The sequence below is a fragment of the Chelonia mydas genome, chromosome 2, assembly GCF_015237465.2.
Source record: "Chelonia mydas isolate rCheMyd1 chromosome 2, rCheMyd1.pri.v2, whole genome shotgun sequence".
In the NCBI taxonomy this organism is placed as follows: domain Eukaryota; kingdom Metazoa; phylum Chordata; order Testudines; family Cheloniidae; genus Chelonia; species Chelonia mydas.
Genome location: NC_057850.1, coordinates 222931930 through 222956280, shown reverse-complemented (window position 1 = coordinate 222956280; position 24351 = coordinate 222931930). Strand labels below are relative to the sequence as shown.

The 24351-nt window shown below is 38.2% G+C and overlaps 1 protein-coding gene across 12 annotated transcripts in view; it reads right to left on the bottom strand.

The window, feature by feature from the left end:
• Nucleotides 1-1391: 1391 nt before the first annotated feature.
• The window catches only part of SLC39A12 (solute carrier family 39 member 12), a 37153-nt gene continuing 14193 nt past the window's right edge, over nucleotides 1392-24351 (bottom strand). The window contains exons 5-15 of one of the 12 annotated variants that reach the window (XM_043541281.1): nucleotides 23649-23851; nucleotides 20156-20327; nucleotides 17559-17731; nucleotides 15673-15825; nucleotides 14320-14430; nucleotides 12025-12085; nucleotides 7795-7953; nucleotides 5554-5741; nucleotides 4225-4300; nucleotides 2335-2405; nucleotides 1392-1512 (exon numbers count right to left, since the gene is read on the bottom strand). In XM_043541281.1, the coding sequence (XP_043397216.1) occupies nucleotides 1495-1512; nucleotides 2335-2405; nucleotides 4225-4300; nucleotides 5554-5741; nucleotides 7795-7953; nucleotides 12025-12085; nucleotides 14320-14430; nucleotides 15673-15825; nucleotides 17559-17731; nucleotides 20156-20327; nucleotides 23649-23851 (1385 nt within the window). In that variant the 3' untranslated portion in view covers nucleotides 1392-1494. Of the gene's footprint in view, nucleotides 1513-2279; nucleotides 4301-5553; nucleotides 5742-7794; nucleotides 7954-12024; nucleotides 12086-14319; nucleotides 14431-15672; nucleotides 15826-17558; nucleotides 17732-20155; nucleotides 20328-23648; nucleotides 23852-24351 lie in introns of those variants that run through there. The other 11 variants (XM_043541279.1, XM_043541283.1, XM_043541280.1 and 8 more) reach the window with 11 other exon arrangements.

Sequence of the window (24351 nt, the reverse complement as noted above, 5' to 3'; positions counted from 1 at the left end):
AATACTTTGAGGATCTAGGGCAATTAATTTTCCTGTTGATCTAAACTGCATTTTCTTGTTTTGGTTAAAGACAGTGATCTTTTCTTAGGCATCTGGCTATAGATAACACAAGAATACATTCAAAATAGGAAGCAGGTTCTTTTTAAGATGAGAGGAAGGGATGAGAGGGTTACAGTAAAGCAATGAAAACTAATGACACTGGACAAAAAGTACATCCCATCTTTATTATAAAGTTCTCAGCTCTACTCTGCCTTTGATATAAAACTGCTGCACATTGGTTCCTAGGCCCGAGAACACTCAGCCCTATTAAAGTCATGACAGTCTTCCTAAGAATGAGAGGCAAAGCTGAGATATATCAGCCTATCTGTATGTATGTTATACATACAAAGAAAAGGAGTACTTGTGGCACCTTAGAGACTAACCAATTTATTTGAGCATATTACAATATCAAAATTAACTCTGTTTCTTACACTATAGGCCAAGTTGGTACATTATTCTATCACTGGAGAGATGCCAAGTTCATGTTGAAGGCACAAAGTTCAGTGATGGAATAGACAGTGGTGTTTAACACTTAAGGATAGACTCCAGAAATATTCCAAAGGCATTAAGAAAGCTGCTGTAAGGAAGGTAGTATTTATCTTAGAAGCCAGTGAGTAATGCATAACATAAACAAGAACGGATGAACAGGGTCAACCCTCCAACACTTAGAAGACCCGAGAGCTTGGAACTGGAACTACTTTTTATGAGTTCTTCTGCCATATAACTTTCAGGAAAAACAATTCTACCGAACAGATATTCTCTGTGTGTGTGTGGGGTGGGAGGGGGGGGGAGGGCGCGTGTGTGAGAGAGAGAGATCCTCTCGTGTTTCATCCTAAGAATGGCTGAAAACTGAGAATGTATGGAAGAACAAAAGAAATATTAACCCTTTTCTGCTAACAAAGTTAGTAGATTTATAGATTCTTGAATTTTAAGGGCAGATGTGATCACTGTGATCATCTAGTCTGATCTCCTGCATAACACAGGCTACAGAACCTCATCCAATAATTTCTGCATCAAGTCCATAACTTTTGTTTGAGCAATTGTGCATCTTTTAGAAAACTATGCAGTCTTGATTTAAGGACTACAAGTGATAACATTCTGCAATATTTACTTGGGATTTGCCTTGATAGATGTTTTGACAGAAGTCAAGGGGGAAGAATCTCTGTCAGTTTAAAGTGGGAGTAATAGAGAAGAATCTGACCCCTTGAATTCAATTGGAGTTTTGTTTTAGAAAGAACTATCTAAGGACTTCAGTATTGAGCCCATTAAAGACAATAAACATTGTCTTTGAGTAAGGTCTGCAGAATTTTATTTAGAATTTCTAAAATTATTTAGAATTTGAGCCAGACAAAACACAGTCTCCATCCCTTATGTAAGAAAAGAATGAGTTCAGTTCCACAGTAGTTTTATACTCTCCCTTCAATGGAGGTGAAACAGGATTCTCTTGTTTCTTTTTCAGTTCTTGGAGGTCACCTTGACAAAAAAAAAGATAAGAGTAGAGTAATATGAATGGTTCTTTTTTTGATGAGAGTGACTTATTGTAGAAGTCTATGTGGCAAATTCCTATCAATCTACCCAGTATATTAATCATGATCAAAGAAAAAGTATCTTTTTTTAAACTACAGTTTACCATTCTACATCATAGTAATACTTCATCTTCAGTGTTTCCTGAAATCCACTGAAGTCTCCTTTGATGCAAAAGGATTATTGCTGAAAGATCAGCCTTAATGAAATGTTGAGGTAGATCAGCTCTCTTGGGTACTACGGGTATCCAAATCCTCTTCTGTAGGCTTGTGATACAGTCAACAGTTGTGAAAATTGGTGACTGGATTGTTCATCTGCTGAAAATATCACAGTCATAGAATCTGAGTGACTACACCAGGTGGCTATCCAGTATTCTGACAAATCAGATTTTGTGTTTGGTAGAGGGTGTGTAAATATGTCTGGTTGTTCAGTGAGACCAGGGTATTTGAGGTTTTTTTTTAAGTCAAAAGAGTATATTTTTTAAGCAAGGGCAGGTACATTTATAATCACAAATCTTGCTAGCACACACAAGTACTTAAGCAAATACTATTATTTTATTTTGGAAAATATACTACAAAAATATAAACCTTGTTCTTTCCAAAAACTTTTTGACAACAGGTAGAAAAACATTTCAATATTCAACTTCAAACGATGATGCAAAATCTTGTTCAGTTGGTAGCCTTGCTCAAAATACAGTAGCTCTGCTCTTTGAAATAACAAATGTTTCTAATATTCACTTGGCGTTCCTGAAACAAGAATATATTTTCTTACCTCCAGTGGTGTCCTGAAAATTGCTTGAACTGACTGTCTGTTGAAGGTCATGAAGTGACTCAGCTCCATCACTAGCAGATGAAATATTGAGAGATCCATTTTTTTAAATCTCACCTTATGAAAATTAAACACAAACTCCTAGAAAATGTAAACTTGGGACAGACAGCCATCACTCACAGCTTCTCAATGAAACTGGAATCTCTCAAAGTTAATGTAACAGAATAGGCAGCATCAGAATCTTTTGTCCCTTGAGCACAAGTGGTTCAGGAGCTAGCATGGGACTTAGGACACCTGGGTGCTGTTCCCTGCACTGACAAAGACTTCCTGTGTGAACTTGGGTAGGTCACTCAGGGCCAGGTTTTTAAAAGATATTTAGGCACCTAAAGATGTAGATAAATTCTCAGCAGGATTTTCAAGAGTGCATAGATACTTAACAGTTATTGAAATCAATGGGAGTTAGGCACATGGGTGCTTTCGAAAATCCCATCTGGTGCCTGTCTGCATCCCTAGTAGCCTAAAATACCTTTACAAATCTTGTCCTTAGCCCCCCTGTACCTCAGTTCCCCATCTGTAAAGTGCGGATAACAGTACTTTCCTACTTCAGAGATGTTTGAATAAATACATGAAAGACTGGGAGACACTCCAGTACTATGTTAATGGGGGCTGTCTGAGTACCTAAGACAGAGAAAAGAAGAAAGCTGTGCATTTGGTTGTACACAGAATATAATTTGTTCAGTAACTGGCTCTCCCTCTTTCAGCAAATAAGAGAAATAAGCATTTTGTATCAAAGAGCAAGTCTGTGATTAAGTTTACAGAAAAGAAATTAAATAGGGGAGGGAATCCTGATGCTAAAAAAATTACAGAGTTTAATTATAAAATACCTCACTGAAGTCACACAGCGCCTCAGAGTCAGGCCGTTATTGTCAAAATTTGTTTAGGGCCTGATTCTGCAGATTAACTGAATGGTCTACTGAGGGGAATAATCCCACTGAAGTCAATAGGGGCTACTTGCGTAAAACCACTCAAGTGAGAGAGGGTTGCTGGATCAATGTACACTTCAGACAGTAGGAACAGATTTTCATTTAAAGCATATTGTATTTGTATGAATAAACTACTTTCTGACTGATGACATTACCTAATGATCTGATTGGCTTCCATAGATGCCAATATGCATAACATACACATGATACAATGCAGACACGAGTGGATATTCTGACATTGCTCAACTGTGTTCTAATATTGTCATAGGCTTTAACACTTGTTTGCCATTGTTTCCTGTGCGACAGAGGGCCAGCAAGACATGACGCAAAACTGTTTTCAGTACATCAGCAAGGTAGATAATGCACATTGTATTAGAATGAGATTGTGTGGTATTTAACTCAGTAAATCAGCTTGAGTATACTTTTCAGTTTCATAGAAATTTATTCTTGGCATTAAGAGGTAACAAGATTTTATGCTTCAAACTCTTCAGTGATGGTCCTTTTCAGTTGGATTACTATATATAAAAACTTGTATTCTTTTCTTCAATCAGAGTAGCAGAGATCACTTGAAGCATTTAACTAGAATGGACTCAATAAACTAACGAGAAGCTCCTGTGAGTTTGATCATAAGAGTTTTGGTAAACTCAATAACAAATAAAACATCAATCTAAACATTCATGTTTTAAAAAAATTACAAAATCTGAACAATAAGTTAATAAAGTGAAATTGTTACCTACGTAACTTTAGATACAAAAATCCCACTGACTTAACTTATAAATGACTATACCAGGCAGGAAAAAATGGAAATAATGCTATACAAATTCATGACTGATATTTAGAGATTTCCAGTAGAAACATTATATTTTAATTTTCTGTTCATATATAGCTAAAAGAAAGAGGCAAAGCCAACCTAATAGTAATCCAAGGTTCTGTAGGAGAAACATCAACCAGGGTCGTCGTGTCTGAATGTGAGTCATTTCAGGAAGCTAAAAAAAGAATAAGATACCAGAATGAGAGCCAGATATATTCATCTCTGGGAAAAAAAGTCTTATGGGAAAACTTGACAAACTTCTTATAAAAAAAGACTTAAATCCTGAGTTTCTGAATATAGTTGCAAATCTGTAGCACATACTGTATGTTATCACAACTATTCAAAGTGAAATACTTCAATTGATCTAATTCTATCATCGTGAATCTTTTACCAACATTAGAGAGAATTACCAAATGAGGATCCAAAATGTGTTAACTTCTCAATATTTTTAAAGAAACTGCATGGAAGGAAACACTTGGTAAAATTAGTGTTTCTTTTTTATGGGAATAAAGCAGTTTTTATTATTTTGTTTCTGTACTATATATAGGGACCAATCCTTCTCCCACTGAAATTATTGGCAAAATTCCTATTGACTTGACCTTTAGCGGGTACATAAATTAAAAGCATAATCCATGAACTATGCTTTTAAAATTACCTTTTATATTTTTCTCCATAAGGTTTAGATCAGATACAAAGGCACCAAATGTTTAGCATCAGATTAAAAGCTATTTACTTGATCTCTCGAATCACAATATTGAGGACAGTGTATCTTAACTGTATGTCCCACAATAGCCTGTGAAAATACACGAGACTGAACCTGATGCATATAATTTAGCTTTTTTATTATTATTTTCATGTAACGGTATCATATGGATCTCTTCTGATCAACTTCTTATGTGTAGGTCCAAATCAACATTTGAACATAGATCTAGAGTCATGATATTTTACTGTATGTGTTTTCTTTATTTGTTGTTCTATGCTTCAAAACTTGATAAAAATATTTAAACGTGAGATGGGCCAAAATCAAAACCCTATCTCAAAATTCTGGCTCCAAATTAAAATTCTGAATCTTAATAAAGAGCAAAACCAAAAGCCCTGGATCTTAATACTTAAAACACTTTGGTTCAAATTTTGAACCAGAATTAGAACTATTCTGTACTCTTTCCTGAACTATGAAATGTAGATCCCTCAATTTCATCTAATTTCTTATGCTTTATAGCCTTTATTTTTCCCTTTTTCTTATTTATCATGTTTAGTACACTACTGGCTATGCACCAACCATAAATGGGGTCTTATTGTGCAAGGCACTGTACAAACACAGAGTAGAAAACCATCCTTGCCCAAAAAGCTTACAGTCCTTTCTTATATTCATTTATGACATGACTGTTCTCAAAAGAAAAATGTAATAGAAGAGACTGTAGTGCTCACCATTTCTGCTAAAGATAAATACAAGAACATTCCGGCTGTGACAGTAAAAATCCAGTTCTGAACACAGGAGTCAGTTGATACTGAAAGACCAATGTAAAGTCCTATGAAGGCAGTTAGGGCACTTATAAAATTCATTAATAATGCAATTTTTGTGGAGAGCCCTGTACTTAACAGCACAGCAAAATCACCTGCATAGAGAAAATAGAGGGGGGAAAAAGATATTATTTAGTTGATAAAGCATTTTCAAGATTACATGGAAGGCAGTAAGACATTGATGATAATAGTTTAGATAGAATTACACACACACACACACACACACACACACACACTGTATTGGATGCTGGAGGATTGCCCTTCCATTTCTGTAGAAATGATTGTAAATTCGTGTAGCTATTAGAAAGTTACATATCCAGTCATATTTGTTCAGTTGCTCCTAAAGATAGCATACGGTATAAAGGGAGGACTCTCCACTAGTTCTCAATGTTCTGTGACATTTCCAGCTTGGATACATGCAAACGTGAAGTCACATGCTTTCCCGGAGTTTCTAAATCTTTCTTGGTTGGGAACTTGCCTGTAGAAATCATGTGATTATGTCTGTAACATGGGCTTTAGATCTTTACTTATAGGTGCTGTATGTCAGAAAGAGAAACACAGTGACTGAATCTGATCTCAGCAGCTCAGGTTTTACACTTATGTCATTCCGTAGTTTTCAGTGGAGTTACTCCTAAATTTCTTCCTTGGTCTAAATTGGATCAGAATCAGCCCTCAGGATGCTTCTCTTGTAGAAGAACCCACTACATGACAAATACATAGCACAAGTATCTGAGCACCAGATTCTGATCTCACACCAGTTTTACACTGGTGTAATTCCACTATGCCAGTTGGTCTGATATCAGTATCAGCTATTCAATATTTTTGTCAGATTTTTTTGTTTTTATAAACCTGCATGTTTTCCAGGAATCCCCCGCCACACACACCTAGGTTTTGGTAAGTTATTCACACATCCAACATTTGAGTTGTAAGTCCATAAGAAAAGAAACAAATACAAAGTTCTGATCCACCTACCACCGTATATATGGGTGTGAATGCAATGCGATGCATAGCCTCAAACTTCTGAAAATATGTAGTATGAGGAAACAATGAAGAAAAAGGGAAAGTTTAGGTCGAATGAAACTTCTATTTTATCTTGTTGGCCTGTCTGCTAGTTAGAGAAGCTGGGTGAGGTAATGTCTATTATTGGACCAACTTCTCTTGGTGAAAGACACAAGCTTTTGAACTACACATAGAAAGAAGATCTGAAAAAGAGCTATCTGCTAGAAAAACTGTTCAATTATTTGTCATCACTGGTACCAGATATTTTGTTCACTAAGGGTTTGATTCTCCACAGTACAGAAGTGGAGTGTTGCGCATACATATGCTATGGCAAAGGTAATAAGCAGGAAGAGCAATGCCAGGAACCCATCCTCAATATTGAGAGCACTGCTGTCTGGTCACATTAGGTTACTCCTAATGGTCGGAGTAAGACCAATGTGGGGAGGGAGTTGTTAAGTGTCTCATTTAACCCCATATTTCCTCAGACATGCCCATTCTGCATCCACATCTCACCACTTTTTTTGCCTACGTGCTTGAGAATAAGGGAACAGAGGACAATTCCACTGTGTGGAGGATTATGCCTATGTGCCCATGCATAGTCTCCCTTCACACTTGCTCTAGAGCGCAGCATCGTTGGGATCCCTGCTGTGCACTATGAAAGGACTTTAAGGATCAGGGCTTGTACTGTCCTTATTTACTCTTTCCTTTCGTTTGTGCTGCAGTGAAACAAATTTAACTTGTAGTGGAAAGAACATCCCATGCCCAATTAGGGAACGATCCTGTGAGGGGCAGGGAGCAGAGTGATGTCAGCAGTACTTCAATCAAAAATGACATGCAGGAAAAATTGTGCTACAAACCCTAGCATATAAACTGGATGTGCCAACCCCATCCTCACCGGCTGACAGACCATACATGCTTGGGGATGTGGTTTGGAGCAGTAACCAAGCACTAGGGAGAGCTCCTGTTCTTCTGCTTATGCAGGGGATGGGACAAAGGGAGTTACATGCCCTCTTTACCCCATCCACCCACTGCACTCGTGTTAGAACAGGGCAGGATCTAGCCTTAAATGTATCTGTAAATGCAGAAACACAGAGCCATAGCTCCTTTACTTGAGCCAGTTAGGAATAATGTGTATTTATATTTGCTTACCCATTTCATGGGGAATTTCATGGCATAAGATAGCAATCGTCGTGGTAACACCCGTTTCTGTTGAGGATGAAAATGCTGCTCCTATTACCAGGCCATCGGCAAAATTGTGAAGACTGTCACCCACCAAAACCATTATTGCCAACAAACTAATTCCTTTGCCTAGGGAACAAAGTCAAGAGTAAAAAGAAAAACATGTCTTCCTAGGCTTTCGGGTTCCTACAAACATTTGTTCCCCAATGGACTAAAGTTTTTGTGTTGCAAAAAGCCAAGACAAGCAGAGGACTATAAAAGTCTAGCCAATTTGTTCGTATTACAGTGGGTTCAAGATTTTCAGCATGAGAAAATAGTTAATAGAATAGTTCAGAGATGCAAACAGTGGGAAGTAGCTTCCTTTGGACCTTTTCTACTAGGTAGACTGTTGAGACAAAAAGTTGGTCTGAGTCCAGTTGAATAATTTACCTTCTGTGTGTCTCCTAAACCTCACTCTGTGCTAAGCTCAGATTCCCCCTCCCCTCTCCCAACTCAAATCGTTTCTGTCTTGAAAGGTAGGTGTTTATACCCTGGGGGGTCAGAGAGTTGCACATCTATAAGTAAGAGAAGAATTTGGCCTTGTCAAGAGACCAGCTCTTAGGCAGTCTGGTAGAGTGGTTGGAGCAAGAGTAGGCGTCCAAAATGCCAGAACCAACGTTCAAGATAGAGCTGGACTCAGGATCAGAACCATAGTCAGACTCCAAATGCCAGAGCCAAAGGTCAAGACAGAGTCAGAGCCAGAAATCAGAGCCAAGGGTCAGAATCAGATTACCTGGAGTCAGGGAAGACATAAGCAAGGCCGGTTCCAAGGTGAGAGCAAGGCAGGAACAGGACTGAAACAAGGCGAGGTGCAGGGCAGGGTCGAGGCTATGGGCAGGGCAGAAGCAGATCTTGGAGCAAGGTTAGCTCATGGAGGCAGATAATCTGCAGGCATGTGAATTGAGCAGCCTGTGAGCTACCACTGCCACTGAGCTCAAGACAGATCTGCTAGCTTCCTCAGTCAGTCAGGGGGAGCAATCCATCAAGTGGCCTAGCTGATGTGGCTCAGCTGTGCTCATGAGGCCATCAACAGACTGAGAAGTGCATCTGCATGGCCTTATCCTTGCCGGGTCTCATGTAAATGTTCTTTTAGTGTTGTCAACAAGGGAAAAATTATGTTTTCATGTTCTCATCTTTAAGCATTGTATTTCAGAGGAGGTAGAATCCAAAACATAATCAACCTCAAATCATCATCACTGATGTAGTATCACATCATACTCAATTCTAACCTTTGCTCTAATCAATTAATAGCTGTTTTGTTCATTCATAGCACTCCTGTCTGTAACATCAGTCATGAATACAGATAGCTGTTTTTCTTTCCACTATTTTTCCATGACCTCCTTTTAGCATTGAAGCTCATGTTGCTTGTGTGTGATGAGGCACTGAAAACAAGTGATCTTGTAGCTTGCACGCTGAAATACAGTTAAGCAATACTGGGCAAATGCTCTTCCCAGAACCTGGCCCAAGTAGCTGGGTTGCATGCTGAGCAGATGGATGAGGGAAGGAACCATCTCCCCAAGCTGCAGAGCAGCTGCAGATCTACTACATGGAAGTTACTCCAGCTCAGCGGTGAGTGGATTTTGCAACCCATACTTGGCTCCCCAAGTCCTGCAACTCCCTTGGTACATCCATTTTGCCCAATTGACTCCAATGCTTACCTGCATGCCTCCGAGGAATCCTGCCTACTGCCCCTCCACTCTGTGCATAGAGTGGAACTCTACTAACTCAGTCTCACTGCCAAGGTCTGCCTCTGTAGCTGTCAAGGCAGTGGCAGAGTTTGCCCCTATAAACTCATCTATTTCCTGACTCTCCTCCCCCGACCCAGCTACAGCATGACAACTTGGGGATGTAATGTGGCATTCCACAGACCCCGCTGAATGTTATTATAAGGTTTTACTGTAGTGACATTTTTGTAGAGGAGACTGTTCTTAAGGAGATGGGAGAGATGTTTTTCTTATGTAAACTGCCTAGAACTGAAGCCTTCAAAACTATTATAAAAGAAAACACAGAGAAAATAAAGTCTTACAACTGTATTCAGAAAATCCTCTCCAGTTGCCTGGAAGCTCTGTGGATTCAGTAATATTGGCAGGCGTGGTAGATTTTCCTGCCAGCTCAGAGAGCCAGACGTGGCTGTCCCCAGCTTGCATAGCTTTTTCTAAACACTATAGGCAGTTTATTCTCCATAGTGCAGGACAAGAATGACATCGAAATAACAGATTGCTGCACTACATTAAGTTTGTGATTTGTAATATGCACTGGCTAGGGTGAAATTGTGGCTGGCACAAGATGTTATTATCCTGTTTTATTTAAGTAACAGATGTTGAAAAAAACCTACTATAATGGCTGGAACTCATTCCAGCCTATTATCTATAGTATAAAAGGGGAGTCAGGTTAACTTGATGAAGTGCTAGGCATTTTAAAGCTTGTGCAAATGTAACCTATGTGAACACACTTGACTGAAATTTAAGTAAATACATACACGAAAAAATTGGAGTGCTTTTAACCTCATTTATTTTAGTTCTATTTTAAAACTAAATCAGGTTATTAGCAATTATGTCAATGCACTTTACTGCTGTGACTGTAAAACATCTTATAGTACCTCTTAGAAAATGAGTATTTGGATCCAAATTCTTCTTCTTTGAACAACCTTGCATTTAACTTGCAAATTGCATGAAACCAGGGATTGGAATTTTGCTCTTTAATTTTCATAGAGCTACCGGTTGGTAGCATTTCTACTATAGATCACACTTCTGAAGTTCTGACTAACAAGGTAATGGTTTAGCCCTTACATTTGCTCCTGCATAGGGCTCTAGTTCAGTGTTTTCAGGGCTAACACTCAGTGCCTATAGGACTTCTGATTAGTCTAATGTGAATCAGGCAATACAACTACAAAGTGATAATATTGGTTGTTGATATTGACAGAAGGGATCATGATAAAAAAAATCAGTACAAACCCTTTGAAAGTTAATTATTTTTCAAAACATACTTTTAATCGAGTATTACTCCTAAACTTCTAATGCAGAGGAGAATTGATAGTTATGACCAAAACATGAGATCAAACAGAGAATACTGATAAAGAGATAATTGGGAAATTTTCCCAAATACAGGCATGCTGTACTTGGAGCAGATAATCTTGACCTTGTGTGGAATATGTTTTAGATGATTAGTAGAGAGTGATGACTGAACAGCACTGAACCAATGACAGATGGAGTAGATAGAGACAGTGAAACGGAGGCTAGATTGTATGCTTAAGGGAAGGTCAGATTCAAACAATGGAAATCCAGTTTTCCAAAAATGAGATCTATGTCCTGAAATGGAAATGAATTCCACAGTATCAGAGAATAACACTGAAGGGCTGGCAGAAGACAGTGAGACTACCAAGAATTCAGGGTCATGTCCTGAAATTAATTGCCACTAGACAAAGGGGAGTAGAACAAGATAAATATATAGATTTTAGGTAAAATGCTATTTCCCAGTAGCACTCCTGCTGCTCTGTTGAATTCAACAGGGTTACATGAGTGTAATCAAGAGCAGAATTAGGTCCACATCATTTTTTCTTATTTTTTAAAATAAGGAAAAGCAGAGTAGAGAAGTAAAAACTATTTCAAAATTATTTAATGGGATATCAGTTCAGTCTAAAGCTACTGATAGATTGAGAAGTATTATGAGCCCAGAGTCCCATATAAGGAACAAGTCACCACTGATTCTAATAACCATGATTCATTACCATAAAGGAGACAGAAAGAGTCAGAAGGGAAATTATAGAGTGGTGAGAGAGCCAGAAAATGAGAAGCGATGACAATTTCAATATCTTTGCAATAAGGAAAGGCCCAAGCAAGGTCTACAATTATAAAAAAGATGTTTGGTGGTAAGTATATGAGGGTTTCCCTTTAAGTAAAAGGCTTCAGTCAAGTAGTTTGCAAAGGTGGGTAAACAAACGTTGAAGCAAGGACAGTATAAGATTAATGAACTTTACAATTATGGGTCTGGTTGGCTGGAAACAGGTCTTTAAGCAGAGATTTAATTATGTAGCCAGGCAGAATCAGATGTGGTGACATAATACATAGAAAACACAGAGCTGAGCCAGTTTCACACTTTCAATCCCATCTCAGGCCTTAAGGTTTTTCATGCTGCTTGTTTAATCCTTTTATCAATACTTACTCTTTCTGCTTGTTGCCTTGCAGTCTGGAGGAACTTCAGACTCCGAGTCTTCAGAACTTCTCTAATTAAAAGGAACAATATTGGATCAGCATAGAGGGGTTGTTTCAATCTGCTGTTATTAAACAGTAAAAACTTAAATAGATTCACTGTTTAAGGAAAAGTTAGCTGCTGCCATCTATAATATATCCCATTATTATCATTAGAATTATTTACTGAACTCCACACACAAGAGGGATTGTCCTTGCCCCCAGGAGCTTACAGTCTAGTTCAGACCCAAACAAAAACAAGTCAGTAGCACTGTGGTACCTTGAGAAAAACACATTTCAGGGATGAAACAAACTTTTGAGCTGGAAATGCAGAGCTGAAAACGATTAAGTTATAATTCAGCATTTTGGTACAGTTTCTCACGGGATAATGGGTTTTGTTGTATCGCACGACTGTGTATGCAGCTACAGGATCTTGAAAGAAGAATGGTGAAGATTGGAGTCCATAACTAAGGGCTTGTCTACACTAAGATAAGATACATGCTCCAGCATCACATGAGGCATATGAATTTTTCACACTCCTGAGTGATGTAGAAAGTTTTAGGTGTAGGCCAGGCCTAAGATATTCTTAGTAGTTTCTCTGTGAAACTGGAAGATTTGAGGAGATGAAAACAAATAGGTAGCAACCAGGCAGATATTAAGATGCTTGGCCACCTGGATATTGAGACGGTAGGTAGCAACAGTGTGCACACATGATCAGGTAACAAAGGTCCCTGATTTTAGTACTCTATTCCCTCTTCCAGCCCTTCCTCACATACTTCTTTCCTTCCCATTTCCCCCTTCTATCCCTCAAAATGTGCCAATCGGGCTGTTTGAGATGCAAATAGAAAACTCCCTTGTATCCAATTCATTAATTATATCAGAATTGTAGCACAGCAAGCTTTATTTCATCAGCATTCACAGTCACTGCTATAGCATCCTGACCCCTTCCAAAAAACAATAAAAGGGGAGATTAAATGATTAGAGAGAAGTGATGTATGTCTCCTTCACTGTGGCATGATGTCTCCTTTGCTTTGTTAGACTTTGTCTAGACAGAGGATTTGACCCCAAGGGTAAAAAACACTCCCTTATCCAGACCATTCATGATTTATAGACCTTGATCATATCTCCCCCTTAGTCATCTCTTTTTCAAGCTGAAAAGTCCCAGTCTTTTTAATATCTCCCCATAGTCAGCCAGTGTTTTGTCTCATTGTTACCCATATGATCCTGAAAAAATTGGGAGCTCTCATCCAAACCAAGCCACATTAGTTCATATGATCAATGTGTAACTTTAGGATGATCTTGCAGTTTGCCAGCTGAAAGGAATGATTAATTACTTAATGAAGAAACAGGAAGTGACCATATTGGTCAAAATGTAGTATATTATCTTCACTGGTCGGCTTACAGGCATTCAGTCAGCAGTTCCCAAACTGTGTTCTGTGAACCAATAGTGGTTCATATGGCTCTTGTTGATAACCATCTCTTCATTAAGATGTGGACCATAATATGGGAAAGTTTGAGATTCTCTGACTAAAATAACAAGACTACAATTAGCATATCCTGAAACTACATATAATATGAAGAACAAACTGTGCTTGCAAAAATGTTAAAACCTATCAATTTAAGCAGTTGAGTATGTGTGTGTGTATCTATCAAACAAACATCTTGCTTGGGCACTCTCCATAGATCAAATGGGAACCTACACAATTTCTAACAGGAAAGCACTATTTTCAGCCCATCTGGTTTTGTTTACATATTATTCATGTTAATGGAAAAATGACTGCATGTAGTCCAAGTTTTCAGCTGGTAACTAATTATACGTGTAATGTAATCTCTTTGGACACTATCTTGCAGTCCTTACTCCAACTTGAAGATTGAAAGGAGTATTGCTGACATAAGGCCTGAAGGATCTGGCTCCTTTGAGATGTGATTTACATTGGAAAACCAGGAAGACAGCAGACGTTTTAAAAATCTACTGGGCAAATGACATATAAGGAAGTTTATTACATCAACCTGAGATATATCGGTAGATTGGCTTTGTAAATATTTGTGAATAAATTATGTTTGAAAATGCTTATTGTGGTCTAACAAATGTACAGATTTCTGACAATACATTCTTTTTTGAGGTCATGGAGTAAGGAAAAAATCAATAAACACAAAAATTAAAAATCAATAAAATACTATTCGGTTATGAAGTTAATTGGGTTTATTTTTTGAGACACAGAGAAAGAAGGAAATCAAGTCAGTAAAGCATTTCATATCAGTAACCTACCAACTGTATGGTTGAAGTAGATTTGCCTCTGCCTGAGTGGTCATTTAATTCAGATTCCACTGGAAGATCATGGGAATGCCCCAAGTGCCCATTAACTAATGAAAGGCCCTGCTGGATGAAGATGCTTTGCAATTAGTTCTGAAGCCAGATGAAAACAGGTGCAGCTTCTGTCAGTTTCATGTTCAGATTTAGCTTTTATTTGACCTATGAAAGTTGTTGACTTGAGAATAAAAACAATTGAAAAAAAATGCTAGCTGTGATAAACATTTGCTAATGCCTTTTCAGCTCCGAAAACTGCAAACTGAACCAGAAAAATATGTGAGAACCAGAGGGTATTATAGGAAATTATTTTTTTAAAGCTGAAGTTTAGAGTTATAAGCTGAGATAAACAAATTACTTAATGTTTAGTGTTCAGCTGGCCCTCAACTGAATGGGTTTATTAAAGACTTATAAAAAAATTATAAAGTCCCTTTCTCTTTATTAACTATTCTTTATATAATAGATTTCAGCTTTGCTCTTAACATCTTAAAAGCAAACCCACATACTGGCATAGTTAGCAAAATAGTCACATTCCATTTATTTTACATAATTTGTATGGCTCAATCCTGTATACCTCAAAGGTAGTAGGTATTTTGGGTGCATGAAGAATACAGGATTGGGACCCAGATATCTACATTAGGCCTGTGATTAAGCATCCTTTGTAAAACAGCAGCAACAAATGCCCATACTCAGAGACTTAATGAAGCGTCACATTTTGTGCTACATTATATCCTGGTACCTAATGACATTTTCAAACACAAAGCGCACTGAGATAAAATAATAGAATTACTGAGAGCATAGCAGCCAACAAGGAGACAGTACCTGTATAATGCATGAGTCTACGGAGCTCAACATTTATACTAATTTTCAAAATCCTTTGGGGTAGAAAATTACAAGCAATTTGGTGAATTTTAAAGTATAATTCTTTAAAGTGTCATTTAAAAAAGCCTTGGATAACATGTGAGTCTTCGAGCTCTTCAAACAGTGCTTAGGTAAAGAAATTCTCATTACTCTTTCATAGAGAGACATGCTTTTTGCATGTTCTCATGCTAGCCACGGAAGTCTACTTATAGAATACAATAATTAAAATAACTGGCCTTTTTACAGTTAAACACATCAAACTTATGCACCAAAACAAAATGGTACGTACAAAGCAAATCAGTCTGATGAGAGCAATTTGGGAAGAGGCAGTTTATGCTTCATTTCACTTGTAAACAAGGCAGTTATTTTTCCAAAAACTTTTAAAAATTTACTGTGCAGTTTATAATCTCAAAAACAAAAAGGATTTTAAAAGGGGTAAAAAGAAAGTTCTACCTGATCACTTGGTGATACCAAAAGAAAGAAACATTTTTCTATCAGAAAAAATCCATGAATTCCTCCAATCATTCCCAACATTTTCCAAACATATTCTTTCCCCTCATAGATGTGTTCCGTCTCCTGAGCTTCATGCTTATGTAAACCAAGAATCTAGATAAAGAGGTGAAATAAAAGGGGAAACATTGTTTTGACTTTTGCTAGAGTAAGCTCTAATAGCTTTATCCCTCAACTTTCCTTTAATTACCACTCTCAAGACTTTAATTGTATTTTAAGTTGCTCTGCTGGAAAACCAGTATAGATTAATGAAATTCATTATTAATGGCCTCCATTATGCTTCTGTCATCTCTTGCCAGTAAAAGTAATATTATTTCTAGAGGCAGATTTAATTGTATTGACAAGAGGATTTTCCTTTGTATATTTTGTTTAGACTTTTACAGTTTAAAAAATTGTTCAGATCATCTTCGAAAGTCAAATTCATACAGAAAATAATCAATTAACCCTTCTGCTCATGGTCTTTGCTCCAGTTTCTATGCTGGGAAAGAACATAATAACCTTCCTTGGAACTGTTCTGATTTCATTTGAAAGTTGGCACTTTAAAAGAGATATACACTGGACACAGCACTTTAAAAGTTGAGGGGCAGAATTTCAGAAGCACACATGGGATTTAGGAGCACAAATTCTACTGACTTTCAATGAGACCTGGTGCTCCTAAATCCCTTTGGTGCTTTTGAAAATTTCTCCCAGCTCTAGTTCCAGAAATATTACTGGTTTTGATTGTCTTTCCCATTTTTAGTTATATGGACTACCTCAAAGAACTTTTACTATCTCTTAAACCAGAATGAACATTTCAAGATGGAGAAGCATCAGAAGTGTGTTTTGTCCAACTTACCAAGTAAATGAAATTGTTAAACCCCCTTTTTGTTAGAACCCTTCAGTTACTTATTTCGAGTTGTACAATGCAGAGAAAAAGCAGCAAAACCAAATGAATAACTAATCAAAGGCTTGTCTTTTCTTTTACATTGTCATGTATGTAAAATATATGTTGTAAATTTAAAGGAAAATCCTACCACTGAGGTGTTTTTAGTGCAGTTCATAACAGCAGGGCCATATGTCTCTGAAAGCCCCTGGAACTTTAGAACAACTTGGGGCTGGGGCTGCTGATGCTCATGGAAAACTTTGAACAGCATTCTCCTGAATCAGTTTTCCTTACATGACCTGCCTTAAGCATATCTGGAGTGTGCAGCTTGCATAAGGCCCTGTGTTTTCTATGAGTTCTGTGCTACAGAACTCCATTCCAACAACCCCGGGATGGGAGGAGGGAGGCATGGCAGTACAGCCTCCCTGACTCCACCAGCTGAGAAAAGTCACTGGCACCTGCCACTGACAAGTGACCACAAGCCAACTATCTACCATCCTGCTCCTGATTGTTCCCTAGCCCAGCTGAGTGTGTTACTGAAGCATGCCTGAGACCTTATCCATTGGCTTCACACAGAGTCCCACACAAACCTAGAGCTAGACCTATCTTACCTGTTTATCATATATTTTCTGAGGAACCCCCCCCCCATTTCTTTTAATTACTAAGTACAGTACCTATGTATTAAAACAGTACCTGTGTTCCTTCAGCATTCATCATTCTTTGGCTTCTGCTTCTTTATTTCCCAACCTGAAATCTCTTTCTGATTTTACACAGCCCCTAGTGTAACTAGAGTGTTGGCCCTCTGGTTCTCAGATCTCATGGACAGCTTTATTTTTTAAAGATGAGAGCACCTCAGCTCCTGTCAATCCGTGTTGTGGGAGAATCAAAGGAATGCAGCTTCACTAGGTACGCATTTCTTTATATATATAGAAATACTTCATTTTGAAAATACAAACGGGCATGTTACCTGTGGAATAAGATGTAGCAGTGCATCTCCAGAGAGGGTCCCAACAGCTAAACCCACAAACAGCTGTAAAATGAGTGTGTAGATTTCTTGACAGGAGCTGAAGAAAATGAGGATTGTACCAAACATGGATCCAATAGTAATAAGTAAAACTGCAACAGTGCTGTAGCCATACTCTGAGGAAAAGGAATCAAAATAAAACCAAGTCCAGCTTTAACAAGTGGACTAATTACTTGAGGCCCTCTATTCTGAGCTGTGTGAATAAACAGGAGGGAAATTCTTGAGCTGTATCACATTTTCTTGCTATATATAAGGGACAGGCAGCATAACAGAGGGAAGAGGGGGTTCAAGGTCTGCAAAACATTAATTGACCAAGGACCTGAAGGTAAAAAGCCCAATCCACTGGATTTCATGCCTTAAAGAGATAAATATTCTCTTAGTAGACAGGTCATAGGCCTCCTGTAAACACACCATGCCTACTGTTCCAAATTGTATTTGTTGTGTAGTATGGACACACTTCCTTTAGGATACAATCAGGAGTGATAGCCTCTTTTTCCGAATTCAACAGAGTAATTGGGAGGTTACTCACATGTTTGTGCTTACATTTTCAAGCTGCTGTACAAAATGAACTAACTAATTCATACCACACCTTTCACCCTTCTGAGGTAGGTAAATCACAAGATGGGGAACAGACGCAAAGAAATTAAAGACAAACTATTCAAAGGTGTCCACTAATTTTTGGTGCATCATGTTTTTTTTTCACGCATCAGGAGCTGTGAGTGCTCAGTACCTCAGATCCTATGTAACACCAGTTATACACCCAAACACTACATTAGCAGACACTTTTGAAAACTTAGGCCTCAGTGACTTACCAAGACCAACCAGTAACAAACAGAAAAATCTGGGAATGAAACTCCCAGTCCTAGGTTCAGGTCATTAGGCTACTTTTATCTTACATCAGGTCATTTGCCTGTCGTCTCTTTTGGGAGACTCTCCAAATGTAGGCCTTAATCATGCAAAGAGACCTATGTGGTCATAAAGGCCTTCATCTCTCACACATGGTCTCTTTCTCTCCAAAGAGATCTCCATTAGAAGAGGAAGGATGGTCTGGTGGTTCGGATGCTCTCCTAAGTTGTAAAAGACTCTTGTTCAATTCCCAGCTGTGTGAAAGACTTCCTGTGTGGCCATAGCAAGTCAGGTAGCCTCTCTGTGCTTTGGTATCCCAGCTGTAAAATGTGGATGGTAGTACTTCACTACCTCATGGAGATGTTTTGAGGATGGATACTTGAAAGAGTGTGAGACACTACAGTAACAGGGGCTTGAAGAAAATAAATAACTCTTTTTGGGGAGTCTCAGTACCTCTTGCTACTTTGTAGGTTCCTGTCTCCTTTGAGTAGTAGTGGGATGTCCACAAACCTCCTTCCAGCCAATGAGCTACCATGTTGTTTAATCAATGCACACTGACAGTACAAATGTACAATGTGGAACTGTGGTTCAGTCCATTCCCATCAGCAGCCTAATTAATCCAGTTTAAGAACCTAAGAATGGCCATAGTGGGTCAGACCAGCGGTCCATCTAGCCTGGTATCCTGTCTTCCGACAGCAGCCAGTGCCAGATGTTTCGAGGGAATGAACAGAATAGGGCCATTATCGAGTGAACTATCCCCTGTCATCCAGCCCCAGTTTCTGGCAATGAGATCTTTAGGGACACCCACAGGATGGGGTTACATCCTTGACCATCTTGACTAACAATTGTAGTTCAGTCTATCCCAGACAGATGACTGGCTGGAAGGATGCATGGGGAACATTTATTAGCCCCCAGTGGAGCTTACCAGATGAGTAAGGCACAATACAATAGACATAGGCACTGTGTGGATTGATATGTGCCCTGAGAAATTTTTATAACTGATTTCTTTCTACAGGCTAAGGTGTACAAAGCCTGGTGCTCATTTTTGCTGGGCACAGGACAGTAGATGAGCCTGAAAAGCTGCTATTTTTTATTTTCACAACAACATCTCACAAAAAGCTTTACTTTTGCTGTGAAAATTTCACAGAGTGAAAATCGGCACCTTTCATACACATTTACTTTCTGGAGAGCATCTTAACATAACTAATTCAGCACATCATGGTGTAAAATAACAGATGTTACAGCACCAAGGCCTGATTCATCATTGCATTACTCCAGTTTTATGCCTCAGCATACCAGCTGAAACCAATAAAGTTATACCAGTGTAAAACTGGAGAAACAGAGGGGCAAAGTAGGCCCCCGTCTCTACTACTGGAAGGGCCTCCCATGGCACCATAGCCATTATGCCTACTGTCTGTATCTTTGACAAGCATTCTTCCTAGGAGGAAGAAAAATCGGCCCAAATGAGAGTTCTTTTGATAAGAGACAGAAATAGTTACTGGGAGCTGCATCCCAGAACTTCTCATTGTATAGTACTGTGCAGCATGCACACTGTGAAATTCTTTAGAGTATAAACATCTGGGTGTTTTGTTTTTTAGTTACTAATGAATACAAAGGCTCCAGAAAGCTAAACTCCTGCAACCCTTCACCTGAATTAGCACAATGCAATACTGTACAATGGCAACATAACTCACTTTCCAGAGTTGTTGGTGGCAGCTTTGTTTGCTTGGATTCTGTAAGCTGACAAGAACAGCTCAGTAGTTGCTGAATGATCGCCGGGCTGATTTGCTTGAAATGCTCCTTAGAAATGGACGAAGGACTGTTTTGTAAAAATATCTTCACAAGCTCACTGGCAGAGAAGCAAGCCTATGTGGGAAAGAATATGTGGTTACTAAATATAGATACGATTAACGGAGTCTGATGCTCAGGTTAAATGCGGATTTGCAGGACTTTTTAAATGACATGGAATGGACATGAACTTTAAAGAAAATGAAAAGTGGATCCCAAAGAAAAGTCACATTTTCCATTTGTGCTGTCCTGGTGAAATCTTTTAAAATGAAAGATAATGAAGTTTTTGTTTATTGATGAAAACCTTATACATCATCTTCACTTCCACATTTCAATGGGCCAGATCCTCAGCTGCTGTGAGTCAGTGTAGTTTTCACTGAAGCAAGTTTACATCACCTGAGGGTCTGGTCCATTATCATATCTAAATATGTGTATAGCATATTTCTCAATCAAGACTTTTTAGTGCTAAAACTATTAACAGCAGCTGGCATTCACTGCTACTGAGTATTCAAAGAGGGCACGTGCTGACTCTTTAAGAGTCAGTAGAAGTTAGGAAGTTAGCAGGCCAGATATTTGCAGTGAGGTCTATATTTGTGCTGTGTGTGTGTGTCCTTCTTAACATACAGGGCTAATGGAAGTTATAAAGCCTTACTTAGAAGCTGGAAAAAGGACCTGGGCTCCTAACATCTGGTACAGTAGGGAGATAGCCCCTCCCTTTTTCCCCAGCCTTCCTTTACCCTCAAACGAGGGAAGGGCAGCAGGATCGCAGCAACAGTCTGAAACAAATTGGGAAGGGAGTGAGCTGATGGCAGCTCTCCCAGATAGGTAGAAACAAGTGAGGCAGGAATGAAGACCTGCCCACTGTATGATTTATAGCTGGGTACTTTCAGATAGGTTACGTGAATAAAATTGCAACCTAATTAAACCACATCCATTACATCATGGCTTTCTACTTGCGTGTTTGGGACAAAGTTAGGAAGTTAGCAGCCGGAGTTTGTGGTAGTATTGCAATGAAGTCTGTATTTGTGCTGCATATCTGTGCCCTTCATAACACACAGAGCTAATTAAAGTTATAAAGTTTTACTAGTTGAACCATAACATAGGTATATTAAGCATTGCATAGAGTTTACTCCTACTTTTAGAAAACGCCCTGTTGTTTTTATCTCCATCGAGTATTGGTGAGATAATCTAGTTTTGGTATTAAGATTTATTTTTAGGGGTATGGTTTAATACAGTGACTAAAGATTTTGCATTCTAATGCTCATTCATTACATGGCAGTAATAAGGATCAATTCAGGTACAACATGGATTTCCATACTGCTGTCTGAGTCAGTACTTTGTATGTGTATGTGGCAGGGAGGGAATTAGATGCTGCAGAAATGTTACTTAGTTGATGTCACTCTTTATTTTGCAGAAGAACTGAACCAGTCCCCCAGTATAATGTTAGGGGAACAGCACCATTGACTAGATGAGACATTAAATGGAGGTCCTGATCATTTGTACTTATTAAAGTTCCCATGATACTTTTCATAAGAACATTGTTGCTAATTCCAGTATCTTAGCAACATTCCAGCTCAAGGAGTTGTATTCTAACTACATACATACACCCTGAATTGAAGAGGGTAAAGGTACTCTTCATTTCTTGTCCCCATTGCTGTGCACTATTAAATGCTTATGCTTTTCACCCCAAAGGTGGCTGCATATCACTAATGGTGAAATGATCACTATATATAAGTTTTATTAATTAAAATTTATAAGTTAAACTTATAAAACTATTTGGCTTCTTTTAGGAAGAAATTACCATGTAAATGAAAGAAGGTTCTAGTTATTCTTCAGTAATATCAATAATGGAAGAAACCCTTCTGTCCTTGCTCATCCCTTACCAAGGCAAAACTCTCTTTGGACTTTAGTGACAGTTTGAGTGAATAAAGGACTATCAATCCACCAATGAGTTCTGAGGACCCTTGTCTTCTAGGAGCACAGGTGGCCCTGCCAGCAGGAGAATACAGGAACTGCCCTATTGTGAACAGAGGTCTATCTAGTTTAGTTCTGTGACTCTGACAGTGGCCAGCACCAGCTGCTTCAGAGGAAGGTGCAAGAAATCTTGCAGCAGGCTGTTCCGGCGTAACCTGTCTATGGGGAAATCTGTTATTAACTCCCATTGATTAGAAGTTGGCTTATGCCCTGAAGCACAAGGGTTTATATCCCTTCCAAATGAATGTAGGTGACTACTTTGCATCTTCTACCATAAACCCTGGCCCCTGTGTGCCATTTAACATGAGGAGGAAAAGATAAGGGCCTTTGTTATTAATGAAAGAAATCTATATTGTCTTTGAGGGGAATAATACAGAAAAGTATAAATAGAGCTTACATTTTCTCTTATGAAACACCAGATAGATGCATGACTTTCCTTTCCCCTCACACAGATTTCTTTAATGAGAAGTCAGACATTAACATATAGACATGAGTTATATAGTTTTATGTGACTAAATGTTATAGCTCTTATTAGTTCAGTTTACTATTTACTTAAGTTTTATATGCACTTTAAAAATCATTGAAGACAAAGATGATTTTTAAAAAGACTGCCTACTTTTCTGGCATTATATATCAAAATATGAAGCTAATATCTGAAAAAACTAAATTACAGCCCTTAATTGAACTGACAGAAGCAAGCAAGAAACCAGTCCATTTCTTACATGTAACAGCATCTGTTACTAATGGAACACAATGGCTATCTTAGGGACATGTGGAAAACAGAAGATAAAATTAGCAATAACATTTAAATACAAATTCTTCTAAAGGAACGATCTGTCAAGGAAAATGTAAATAGTTAGTAAGAAGAGAAATGGAATGAAAAATAGAAGCTAGATATCAGAAAAGGATGGCAAATCTCTTCTCTCCAAATGTATCTTTATAACCTTTCAAAGGCTACACAAAAATACTTTGGCTCTCGCTTGACTGCCATGCCTGGAATAACTCCCCTGCATGCATAGCCTTTGATTCAAGGACAGTCTTGGAAGTTCAAGTTCAAAAAAGTTCTAAAAAGCACTCAGTTTTGTAAATTGGCCTTCTGCCCAGGGAAATTATATTCCTTGTACTCCTGGCATCACTACTGGCCTATGACCTTCATTTAAAAGTTATTTTGGGGCCACATTTGCTTTAAACATCTACTTGGCTGATTGGCATTACTCTCTTTTGAAGTCCACCAGAATGAAAATAGTTATACTGATGGGCTATGAATTCAAAATAAAAAAATAAAATCACTCAGCTAAATAACTGTCAGGATGGCACTGAATCAGAAGGCAATTGTGTCATCTTCATATCATAAAATGAACACTAAATGAAAGCCAGTTGTACATCTTTTATCCACTCAAGAGAGTAAAAAAAAAAAAATTTAACCTGATCCCAATCAGCAGTGTTTTCATTATCTTCATGATAACCACTTATATATTCCCCATTCTTTTGTCTTGATGTGAGTGGAATATTTAAATATCCAACATCTCTGAGTGTCATGCCATGACATCTTTCTTTGTGACTGTACATTTGTCCATTTGCGTTGCAGGTCCTTCCATCCCTCAGCATTCTTAGGAGTTGGTCTATTTCTAGGAATTTATTAGAAAATGTGGTGTTACCTCATTATAAATACAAATTAAAGAGAAAGATGAAACAACAATTGTTCAAAATGTCAAAATATAGCATATTCATAGATTCCAAGGCCAGAAGGGACCATTGTGATCATCTAGTTGGAGCTTCTGAATAACACAGGCCATAGAACTTTCCTCCAAAATTCCTAGAGTGTATCTTTTAGAAAAACACGCAATCTTATTTCAAAATTGTCAGTGATGGAGAGTCTAACACAACGCTTGCTGAATTGTTCCAATTGTACCTTCCTATGCCAGACTGAAGAGCCCATTATCAAATATTTGTTCCCATTGTAGATACTTTTAGACTGCAATCAAGTCACCCCTTAACCTTCTCTTTGTTAAACTAAATAGATTGAACTCTTTGAGTCTATCACTGTGAAGCATATTTTTCAACCCTTTAATTATTCTTGTAGCTCTTCTCTGAATCCTCTTCAATTGATTAACGTCCTTCTTGAATT